The sequence below is a fragment of the Anarhichas minor genome, unplaced genomic scaffold, assembly GCF_050575085.1.
Source record: "Anarhichas minor isolate MPS153535 unplaced genomic scaffold, ASM5057508v1 ptg000028l, whole genome shotgun sequence".
Taxonomy (NCBI): Eukaryota; Metazoa; Chordata; class Actinopteri; order Perciformes; family Anarhichadidae; genus Anarhichas; species Anarhichas minor.
In genome coordinates, this window is record NW_027466474.1 from 15,417,150 (window position 1) to 15,429,256 (window position 12,107).

The 12,107-nt window shown below is 42.7% G+C and overlaps 1 protein-coding gene across 1 annotated transcript; it reads right to left on the reverse strand.

Annotated features, from left to right (window-relative positions):
* Window positions 1-5,397: 5,397 nt before the first annotated feature.
* On the reverse strand, window positions 5,398-11,289 carry purab (purine-rich element binding protein Ab). The gene has a single exon (XM_076103222.1). It carries the CDS (start codon window positions 11,141-11,143, stop codon window positions 10,298-10,300), a length of 846 nt encoding a protein of 281 aa, XP_075959337.1. The 5' UTR covers window positions 11,144-11,289; the 3' UTR covers window positions 5,398-10,297.
* Window positions 11,290-12,107: the final 818 nt, after the last annotated feature.

Below are 12,107 nucleotides of genomic sequence, written 5' to 3' on the forward strand. Positions count from 1 at the left end.
CATCAAAACATCCTCCACGTAGAGGGAGGAGGAGGAGAGAAAAAACATGTTTTCTAAGAAGGGGAAGAGGCTGGTTTGGTTTTCTAAGTAAGACCGACTCGGCCAGCCAAGAACAGGCAAAACAGACATCCAGCACACGTTTTTCCAAACAGAGGAACACACACGGAAGGAGGACTTGCGTAACGTTGCGAGGAAGTGGGGATGGGGTGGCGGTACCGCTGTTTGTGAGCACCTTAATTGATCCCAACCCGCCCAAACACACACACACACACACCTTTTCTCTTTCTTCGTAATTTGCTTATATGACACAACTGTAGATCAGTGAGCTTAGCGGCCCCTCGCTCAGCCTCGGTGTGGCACGGAAGCATGTCGACAGGACTGTGGATATCGACAGCATATGATATCTTTGGCTCTGGGCGCTGCGCCTCTGTTGCTTCGTATATCGTATTAATAGTGAACAACAGGATCTGAGATCCTTTTGGGGACTTGGCTGGAAACCTGGTGTCACAGCTGGAATCCTGGATCCTTGTACAGACCAAAATGCTGAAGTGGAGCTGAGTTTTCAGAGAGGAAGTACCGTTTTATAACGCCGTATTGTTAGGACGAATAACTGCTTTCTTACAGGGAGACTTCCCCTTATAGTCACTTTGGCTGTTGTGCTAACCATTGTTTCCCAATGTTCTAGGGTAGGCCTGTGCTGTACTATAGGATCGTGGCAAAAAAAAATATTGTTGATTGTTATGTTTTATTTAAAAAATGACAACTTCGGCATCTTGATGTCAGCATTGGATCTGTCTTTTTGTCTGTTTTGTTTGTATATCGGAACTGTTTTTTGACAGGATGCTTATACTATGTAAAGGACATATTTACTGAATATTTAGTCTGTGCTTCATAAAGTAAGCTTTTATACAGAAGCTTGTGCTTGTGATTTATTAATATTGTCTACTCTGATAAAAAAAAAAAATAAGCTCCACAGCAGGTTAGCAAACTTGAGTGCCACTGACATCCATGACGTAGACGTTTATTATATTATAAAATATATAATAATGCAAACACATTTTGTTCAGCACTGTACAACATTTCTAACATGTGAAAGCATTTGTTTGTGGGGAGTTCTCCCTGATATGTTTATCCTGCAGTTAAGAGCTACATTTGAAAGGTAACACACTATTTAAGTAGAGTATGAAACAGCTGGCGACTAGACCAAAGCCACATGTGTTCACTTACGTTAAAGCCACAGACACTAAACTAAGTATGTCAGAGCATCTGGTATCCTTCATCCTTAAACAAGTAATTCACCTTCACAGTGCCTCCTGGCATTCATAATGTATCATACCATAAAACATAGACTATACATTAAGCTCACCAAAAAAAGCATTGGACAGTCTGCACCGTGACGCCTTTTAAAAGCTGGATGGTGTAGCATAACACCAAACACCCTGTTAGCGGTATGAATTCATCTACATCAGTCATACCTTTTGCAAAACAACGCGTGGAGTAGCTTCCAGTAAAACTTGGTGTAAACACATCGCTGTATCATCTCCCCATTTTCTTTTAATGCATCAAATCTAAAACTTAAAAGGCAGCGCCCTCTCCCCCCCCCCGGGTGTCTTGCAGTGTTTCTCCTGCATCAGCAGACATGTTGGAGAGGCTCAGCTACAGCAGCTGAGAGACGCTGATTACATTTATAAACTCATGCCATGATACTGACTGCTGATACTTCCCATCAGTGTCAAATACACATGGCTATTTGTGAGCTGCTTTGACCTTGAAATGACAAATCTATAATCTACATTTTAGCTACAAAAAAACTAAATGATGTCATCTTTGCATAGTTATATTGAACTGACTGCTCTCAGCCGGCTCTTGTTTGGATTGGTTGAACAAGATAAACATTTTATTTGTAGCAGTCACCATGGTAACTTAGATAAGTACATACTTTATTAAATGGATGTCCTGTTCAACTGTAAGCGCAGTGCTACTGTATATCTCAGGCCATAATAGCACTCCGCTCTAGAGAAGAGAATCACTATAATTTGTCCGCATCATAAAACATATTCTTCTTTGTCAAAGATATGACTGATTGTTACAAGCTTTTTGAGTGCACTGTCCACCCTGATATTATTCACCCTGGACTTCTTTTTATTGGGATTTACGGTAGAAGAGATTCAATAATGAGCATTTTTTGGAACTAGCAGGGGTTCACATTCTACACAAAATATGCAGTCATTTGTCTCGAGGACATGAAAAACTGTGTAGAAGTGGGCCAGTGAACGTAACATAACATGATACCTCACCATACTAAGAATAAGATAACAGCAATATTAATATGATATAGTTATTATATTATATATATATATATATATATATATAATAGTTATATTATGATAACAGCAATATTAATATGATATACAGTTGTGTGAAAAAGTGTTTGCCCCCTTCCTGATTTCTTATTTGTTTGCATGTTTGTCACACTTAAATGTTTCAGATCATCAAACAAATTTAAATATTAGACAAAGATAACACAAGTAAACACAAAATGCAGTTTTTAAATGAAGGTTTTTATTATTAAGGAAAAACAAAAAATACAAACCTACATGGCCCTGTGTGAAAAAGTGATTGTTGTCATTTCTAACTTCAAAACATCAAGTTCAAAAACAAGTGTAACGGGTAACAAATATGGTGCCACTGATTGTCACATTAGAAGATGAGCAGCTGTAAAAAGAAGGTCCAAAAGATGAGCCAGGGGAATGTCTCTCTGTTCCTGAAACTGCTGGCAGACTGTGTGACTGAACAACAGAGAGAAGAAACTCCACACAAAAGTAAAATGTGTACTTTATCCTATTACATTGAAACAATTGGTTTAAGTGTTTAACTTTGTCCAAAAAAAAAAGACAGCCACTTTGAACCTTACACCCTGCCGTAGTAGGTGACGTAACAGTCAGGAACAGGGTTAGCCTCGAGACGTTTTTTTATTTTTTATTCTCCCGGAAGATATTTAGTGTCCCAAAGGGCCATTGTGACTAAATGAGTGGAAGCTAGTTTACTAGCGTAAGCTAGTTAAATGAAATGTAGTGCTCATTGATTAATTAGTAACACCTGTGGTTCTCCTGCTGTAACATGGCTGTTTTTGTCTGCCAAAGAAAGATGCATTATGTGGTTCATGCGAGCTTTCTATTAAAATGCTATTTTATTCAAAGCGTGTCTTATCCACAAAAAGTCTTTATCTAAATGGATTTTTTTCAAAAGGTTATTTTGGGTCTTATTTTCTTTCAATTACAGTAACTCTCTCTGAGACCTCTGATACCAATACATTGTAAGCTAGTTTGCCAGCTAGCTAGTTAACCAACATTAACCAACTTTGATTGCTTAGTATATTTTTTGCTGCTGTAGCGAACAAATTTCCCCTTGCGGGATGAATAAAGTATCTATCTATCTATCTATCTACTGCGTGTTTAAAGGCGAGTGCAGTATGTTTGCTCCTTGAGCCCTTTAAAGCTTAAAACAGAGCACAAACACTGAGCCAGTAGATACGACCAGAATGTACTCAAGTCTAGTATGCCGTCATCCAGCTACCCTTTGGCTGTAATTGCATCAGTGTGACTTGGCACAGACGACTGCAAAAAGACCACACAGTTCAAAAAGGAAGGACTGTACTTCTCAAATGAAATAGATTCCTTCCACCGCTATGCTAATACCTGTTATGTGTCAGACAAGTCACTGCTTGAAACTTTTTTATTTATTAAGCAGTGTCTACTTCATAATATGAATAATCTAATTATGTTATGGTTACTATATCACAAGCTTAGCCCCATTTGTTCTTACTGCTTCCACTGTTCGTCACATTGCACTCAGCTAACTAAGTGAGCTCTTCACCCTAACCCTGACTTTAGCTGTTGGCCCTGCTACACGGGCCTCGAGTTTGCGCAGTTATCCCCTAAAAATCCACTAAACACGGGGCTTAAAGTTGCCAGTGTGAAGCGGGGCTTAAGTAAACTATGGATTTTTTTACGTCACGTTTTTGTTGTCGAATCTATTAAAGAGTAGTCACGCCTCATTCTAGAAGATAAACATTAGTCTTGTAGAAGTGCAGTGTGGATCACATAGTCCTGGGCTTAGCTTAAACCTGGGTTGAATGGGGCTAAGTCATGCCAGGGTCCACTCGTAGCCCAGGATATGCTGTGTGAAAAGCCTCATTTTGTTTGGTTCACAAGTGACTGAAGAGCTGAGTTTAATGCGAGGTGCAATCCGTTTTATTGCTTTTGGTGCAACGACCTTCAGACTGAAAAAACTCACCTCGCAGATAAAAGATTCATCAGCAGAGACTTCATGCGGAGTGAAAAATAAATGTATACACGGTGCACAATGAAGTGAAACGTGAAGTGCCTTTGGCGATGAAACCCCATCGTGACGTAGTGTATTTAGGAAGTAGAGATGCCGTGGTCACGTCAGGAATACTTCCCCATATACTGCATGTATCAAAACCGTGTTAATTAGCATACAGATATGAATAACTATTTTAATATTTAATGGATATTTCCACGTTTCTTTTCATTTTCTGTAGTGTTGAGACAGTTGTGCAGAGACAGGGACGTGTGGAATGACTTTATTGCGCGATTAGTCATTTTTCAGACAAGACTCCCCCAACATTAAAACAAACAGCAATGTACAAAACAGCACACCTTTTTCTTTTCTTTTTTTGCCATCAACGGAAATTTAATAAGGTAGTGATAGTACATAACAGAAAGTAATGAAGTATAAGGACGCGAGTTATGATGTTGAGATGTATAGGATGAGCTTGATGTCAAAGCCAAAGTAAGCACCATCGTCATGTAGTCAGGAAAGGCCATATCTCAGTAAGAAATATTCTAGACGGGGTGAGGAGAGGATAAACATGATACAAGAGGGTTGTTATCACAGTTTTCAGACATTTTTACCAACTAAAAAAAGAACAATATCGGTGTAGCACTACTTTATCATGCAATTTACTTTAGTAAACCTTCTGACACACAGACAAAATATACTTCAATAAGTAGAACTCAATACATCTCTGTCCAGCAATAGTCACAAAGCCTGTAATTTATACTCTTTGAATGTGAGATCCCTATCAAAAATAATATGCAGATTTTTTATTTTTCTTAATATATCTAAAGTGCAAGTATTTATCCATTTTTATTCAATGCTTTCTGTAAGTATAAAATACAAAGGAAAAAAACAGCAATATGTTTTTCCTGTTTACATGTTGTATTTTTCTGAAAGGAGGAGCATCATATATAACAAACCATATATATATATATATATATATATATATATATATATATATATATATATATATATATATATATATGTATATATATATATATATATATATATATATATATATATATATATGTATATATGTATGTATATATATATATATATATATACACACACACGCCACAGATAAAATATTTTTGAAAGATACAACATATTATCTCATATGGGGATGGTAAAGGGATTTAGACCAAACGGTGACATGGGATATGTTCATTGTGCATTGACCCCACCCTTTAAAATCCAGGATCCATTTCCCAACATCTTCATAAAACCTTTGAAAGCCTGTCTTTGTAACTTCAGTAACAACAGTAGCCTGTACAGTCTGCAAACACGATGGACCCCGCTACTCGGTGCAGTGAGCAAAAAAAAAAAGAAGACGCGCTGAATGAGCTCCTCTGTCAGCCGGTTTGCGATGAGTCATAGGTGCCAGAGGCTGCGATTGGCTGCGTGATCAGCCAGGAACTCTTGAGCGGCCAATGAAAGACTACAACACTGAGGCCGGAAACAGAGCGGATTTGGTTGTTGTTGGAAGTTCGGTCTGTTTTCAGCCAGTAATTGTGGAAGTTTGCTGTACATGTGGCTGTTTTGAATGTATTCAGACACATGAAGAATGTCCCTCTTAAAGACGGGAGGAACAAGCGGCTGGAGCCATCATAGCAACCTGACTTTGAGGACACGCAACAAGTAGTTACGGCTGCACTTTTGAGTTACGTCCACTGTTAAATTTCTCTTCATTTCCATCAGTTGAAATGTGTAAGGAATGGTCTAGTCATTGTTTGAGCAACAAACAAAAAAAGAAGCTCTTTTGAATAAAATTGAACAAAACACTGCAGTAATAACACACAAAAGGCAGCATTACATCATGATTCAGGATTGCTACGATGGCTGCCGCTGTGTGATAAATCAGAACGTCATTCTTGTGGATGCTAACAGCTTCGGTGCACCGTCGCCAATGTTCACTGAACTTTGCCAGAGCCACTGAGGACAGCACACAGCTTGACCGCTGACGCTCTACGTGGAAAGCAAGACAAAAGAAAATCTGTCTACCATTTTGCATTTGAGTCCCACGAATGGATGAATGTGTAACGGGGGCACAACATGGCTGCAAGGTCACTCCCGGTTCTGCCGCGACACCGGGTGAGCGCTCGTAAACGGAGGAATCTGATTTGATCACACTGTCTTCAGCAAAATCACAAGAGCGTCTTTCCTCTGTAATTCGATAGAACGACGACCCAAAACGGAAAAAGCACAACTGACCCAGTAGCACCTGGCGATTACGCTCTGTAACACAACAACACGTCGTTTAATCTTTCAGGAAATGTGTGCGTTTCACAGAGTGAGGCACTCACAAAGTGAACTCCATGAGCAGGTTCAGGCTCTCCTTATGTTTGGCCATTACGGAAAAAGAGATAGAAAGTGTTGTATTTCTAATCGTCCGTGAAGCACGAGCCTCCTGGAGGCCTGGATTCAATAATGCTAAAGCTGGAACACGTTGGGGAACAAGTGCTGTATCACAACAGAGAGTCCAGACTCGAGACAAACTCAGATTGACCTCAGATGTGCGTTGCTTGGACACAGTCACAGGTGGCTTGTATGTGTGTTTAATAGAAATGGGCTTTTTATAATTCAAAGGGCAGTGTGAGGAAATGTAGTCGTCTCTGTAAGAGGGCACAGAGGCTCCCTGTTCTTCTCCAAAACAGAGAGAAAAGGCCTAACTGGATGTGTCCGACAGCCGGGTCAGCAGGTCGCGGTAAGGCCGCTGCTGGTAAGCCCCGACAGTGCAGTGCCAGGCTTCATCAGGCCTTTCACCAACACTCGGAGACAAACCTGGGCCAAAACGTCCTGTGTGGAACAGATGGGATTTTCTGGAACATTTTTCTTGGCTCTATTTGCCGCAGGCATGCACAATCGAACGCAGATCAACTTTTAAGAAGCTCGGATTCAATAGGACTTCTGATAAGGGAGAATTCTGCTTCAGTATTGCCTCAGCTGTCACACAGGCCCAGGCCGTAACCGCATTAGCATGCGTTTATCCAGCTGAGGCCTCTGAAGCTGCAATCCATACAGCCTGTTTCCCCTTCGTCGCATTGAAGGCCACCCTGCTTTAAATAAAGCTGATAGGTGAACCAACCACTTAGAGCATATTGATAATCGTAAACTAGCACTTCAGTGTTACCTCATTACCGCAAGGACAATGAGCCAGGGCCTTCTATTTGACACATTGAGTCATGAGCTGGAAAAAGAGGAGCAGACCTGAGATCAGAGTCTGCCCACGTAAGAGGGAAGGATCGAGATCCTCATTGTAGAAACAACAACAAAACTCTGTGCGTCGGGCCCGTTTGAGGCCGATCACTATCGCCTAGCTCAAGTGAAACCGCAGACGAGCAAAAGTCAAATCGTAGTTCCAGTCGCACTCAGATTCCAAACACACAGTTTCCTGGCTACTCGTGACAGGAGGCCTTGTGCAGTTCTAGACACCATTCAAAATACTTTAGCGGCCTCCCAAACGCCCAGATAGCGACAAGAGGCCTCAACGGGGAGACTATGACGGTGTGTGTGTGTGTGTCAGCCAGCCGTGGACCCAAGCCCCAAGATACTACTCAACTCCAGTGTGGGCCACTGCAGAGAGGCTGACATGGAGACAGTTAGAGGCTGTTGACTGTCTGTGTGTGTGTGTGTGTTGGAGAGGACCGAGGAGGGAAAGGGCTTTTCTCTGGGGGGACTCCGTAGGGGGAAGTTAAACACCCTCACTAGTCTACGTGCACTAATAGGCGGTTTACAGAACAATGACAGGAAAAATATCTCACTACGAGTCTGACGTTTTTATCACTTTGACCAAAGTGCATGAGAAGAAAGACTTCACATTTTGGAAACATAATGCAGATGCATCAACCTCATCGTCATGCTTTCAAATATCTACCGATCACATAGCCTATACATTTTTTTTCGTCTATTAATAGTCTATACACGTGATGCAATGCCGCGTCTGGCACGCACACAATATTGCACACTAACATGAGACGTCCTGCGCTAGTCGGTGGCTTCCTCTCTGCCCGGGAGGGAGAAACCCGACACGTCTTGGACAACATAATGTGGAGCAAAGAACTTCGAGGGAGAAAAAGAAGAAGAGCGTCAGAATAGAAATAATGCAAAAGTGACATATTCTGAGTGGCGAGGCCCCCAAGGAGCGATGGAGGGGCTGTAACACCATAAAGAGATAGATACTGCCTTGGCCCCGCACTGATGGGCCTCTACATCCACTAAACTGCACTCAGACTTGACGGCATGGCACGGCCGGCTGGCCTGCCTGGCTGTTAAACAGCATCCATCTCTGCTCTGACAAATAGCCTCATCCAAGCTACTTCTGATTTAGTTATTTTTGTTGTTGTTGTTGTTGTTGTTGTTGTTGCTGTTTTTGAATTTTTTTTAACATGGTGCATATGGTGTGCAAAACATCTCCCAATGAATCTCCATGCTGACACCAGGTGGTATACGTCCTGGGTCACGCTCCTGTTCTAGGGAGAAACATCTCTACTCTACTGAGAGGCGACCAGGGCAGGGGTGCTGCTAGAGATTCTGGGCACAATACAATTACCCCCCCCCCCCCCACCCCTAGTTTTTAAAGTGTACGTACAGCAGCACCTCATCTTTCTGAAGGGCCCGCTCTAGCTTGGAGCTCTGTTTCTGAGCACTATAATTGTTGGCCCCCAAGCTCCCGGCAGCCTTTCAGCTTTGGTGTTGCCACCCAATGCTCCATGCACCGCAGGAGGCGCGCGAGTTAACGCAGCCCCGGTGGGTGAATAATTCGGCCTACATAACAGCACTCGTAAATGAAAACGTACAACGGTCGAGGTCACAGACCATCCACGTGAGAACACGTAAACGAGTGGAGTGTATAAGGCACGGGTCGTAATGACGTCAGAGAGGATGCGGACGCGTCTCATTTTTTTTTTTTTTTGTTTCCGCGCCTTTGCGCTCCCACAGGTGGACCTTTATCCTTTTGCATCCCCCACCCTCCCCCAGAGGGAAAAACAACAAAGTAACAAAGAAAAAACTTAACCCACAGAAAACGTGGGAATCTTAATTGATAAGGATTTTTTTTTTTTTTTTTTCACAGCTGATTCACAAAATCATAATGAGTACATCTAAGTCAGCACTTTTTTTTCAATTAAGTTTATATGGACATGGTGCAAGAGGGTTGATATTCTATATAGTAGCTCAGAGATAGGTTTATCTCATTTGTTTGAGGCGCACAAAACAGGCTTTTTTATTTTGGATTCTTTCCATAACGGCATGATAGAAAGGCTTTCATTAGCCTGCAGGCTTTAGGTCAGATTAAAGACGAGAGCCTATCTTTGCCAAAGTTATTTTCAAAACACGGGCCTACACACATGCTGACAGGTGTTTACAGGCCTGTAGTGCTGCGTTCTGCAATTCATACACTTTTAGAGCGCTTTCATATTTATTCTGCGTACCTTTATAATAAACTATACATCTGGTCTCAGATTTTGGTTTCATAAAGTCCATAATATACTCTCTTTGTGCTGATGTCAAATATTCGTCATTTTTATATAATAGACCTCTGGTTTCACTTTTGATTAAATCTTAGTATATTACCAGTTTGAAAACATTTAAACATGATTTTTCTTTTTTCTCGAAATAGCTTTGATGTGTGCAAAATCTGTCGTTTGATAGAGATATAAACACTCTGCTCATTGTCATTTAAATCAAGTAGGAAACAGTTCATATCTTACAGTTCGATCCTTGATAGCAGCGGCGTACTGTTACATGGGTGGTAAGTGGGGTGACATCCAGTAAAATGAGCGAGGAGGCAGCAGAGCTGCTGCCATGTCTGTGGAGGTTGTGTGTGTGGGGTGATTCCCTTGGAAATTCTCGTTCTATTTTACAGTTAAAAGTCTCGTTTTCTTTCAGAGTTCAGTTTAGTCTTTGTTGTTTCTCGTCTGCTCTCTTAAGATCCGCGTCAGTCGTCGTCGCCGTCATCTCCTCCGTGCGGGCCCTCGGGTAGCAGTTCGGAGGCCCGTTTCTCTCTACTCCTCTCCTGGATCTTCCTCATCTCCTCCGCGTATTTACAGAAGGTGTTGCCGAATTTGGACCACACTTTGCACGGAACCGTGATGGAGTTCCGGTACGTGGGCTTCACCTCGCTGACCCGCATGAAGACCCCGTACTTGTTGGAGCCCACGTCGAAGAAGAAGCGCTTGTTGTCGACCGTGAGCGAGGTGCCCTCCGGGAGCTCCGCCGGCTCCTCGTCCACGCCGTAGTCGTCGATGAGTTTGGCCAAAGCGTCGCGGAACTCGATGAGACCCTGCGCCGGCAGAGCGATGGTCTGGCCTTGAGCGCTTCCCAATCCGGGCCCCCGATTAACGGTCTGACGGATCCTTAGGAACCGCCCCCTCTGATTCTCTTTCAGATCCATGTAATATTTCCGATTCTCCCGCACCAGGAATTCGCTCTTGAGCGCCCGCCGGGGCTCATCTTGCACTATGTCCGGGTTGGTCGGGCCTAGCTGGGCGTAATGTTCGATAAAGTCCCCGAGATAATCGCGGAACTCCACGGCAACCGACATAGAGAGAGTGAGGCGGCTCTTATTTCCCCCAGCCCCGACCTCGGCTATCTTTAGGAAGCGGCCTTTAACATTCTGCTTCACGTCAAGGTAGAAGCGCTTGTTTTGGATGTCGACGCGCTTCGAGGCGAGCTCCTCGGTGTCGTGCTGCAGCCGGGACATGGCGCCCATCGCACCCGGAGGCAGCGAGCCGGGGCCTGCGGCCGGCCCTCCGTGGTCACTGCCACTGTCTCTGTCCGCCATGATGCTGCCTCCCTGCTTTACCTTCCACCGTCTCCCTCTGCCTGCTGCAACCTCGACTGCCCGTCAAACCACTCTATCGCTCTATCGCGAGACGAGAGAAGAGAAGAGAAGAGGGTGAAAAAAATGAAAGCAACTGTAGTCGGTGTTACTGTAGTACTGCGAGCGGGCTGCGTTCAAGACACTCGCGCTGTTTCACAGGATTTTCACTTCAGCCGTCAGTGTAGCCTCATATTGCAACTGAAAGTGAACCCCCACCCACGTGAGCCTAAAACACTGCAGTACTAACATCAACATAGATAGATAGAAAGAAATATAGATGGATGGATAGATAGATAGATATATAGATAGATAGATAGATATATAGATAGATAGATATATAGATATATATATAGATAGATAGATAGATAGATAGATAGAAATGAAAGTATGTAAAGGTCGCACCTGTCTGCATCCTGTCTAAGAAGTTAAAAAAGGACATTAACAAGAGTCATACCTGATGATTATTGCTTTGGGTGTTTCAGCACCACGGACAGCGAACCCGAACGGTCTCTGTGGTCGGAGACAGAGACAGGAGAGAGAGAGAGAGAGAGAGAGAGAGAGAGAGAGAGAGAGAGAGAGAGAGAGAGAGAGAGAGAGAGCAAGGTGAAAGAGAATTTTCTGAATGAACAGTATGATAGCTGTGTGGGAGTGGGAAGGAGGGGGCTGATACACTGTGAAGCATCATGAATCATTACCCTGTGATTGGACTTGCTTGCCTGCCACTGTTTCTCAATGGCCTTGAAAGGGTTCGTGTAGAAAGTAGCAAAAAAGTTTGATAAAAAACTAATATTTTGGACAATCAACATGTCTGGAATATAAAAAAACTGCTTGAATTCACAAATATGAAATGAACAAACAACATAGAAAACCATCTAGATAGGTTTTTGATTTTGGAATGAAACTGTCATTTATTTATTTATTATAC

What these genes read in the sequence shown, in the direction of transcription:
- purab (XM_076103222.1), bottom strand. Translation starts at nt 11,143, where the DNA reads ATGGCGGACAGAGACAGTGGCAGTGACCACGGAGGGCCGGCCGCAGGC.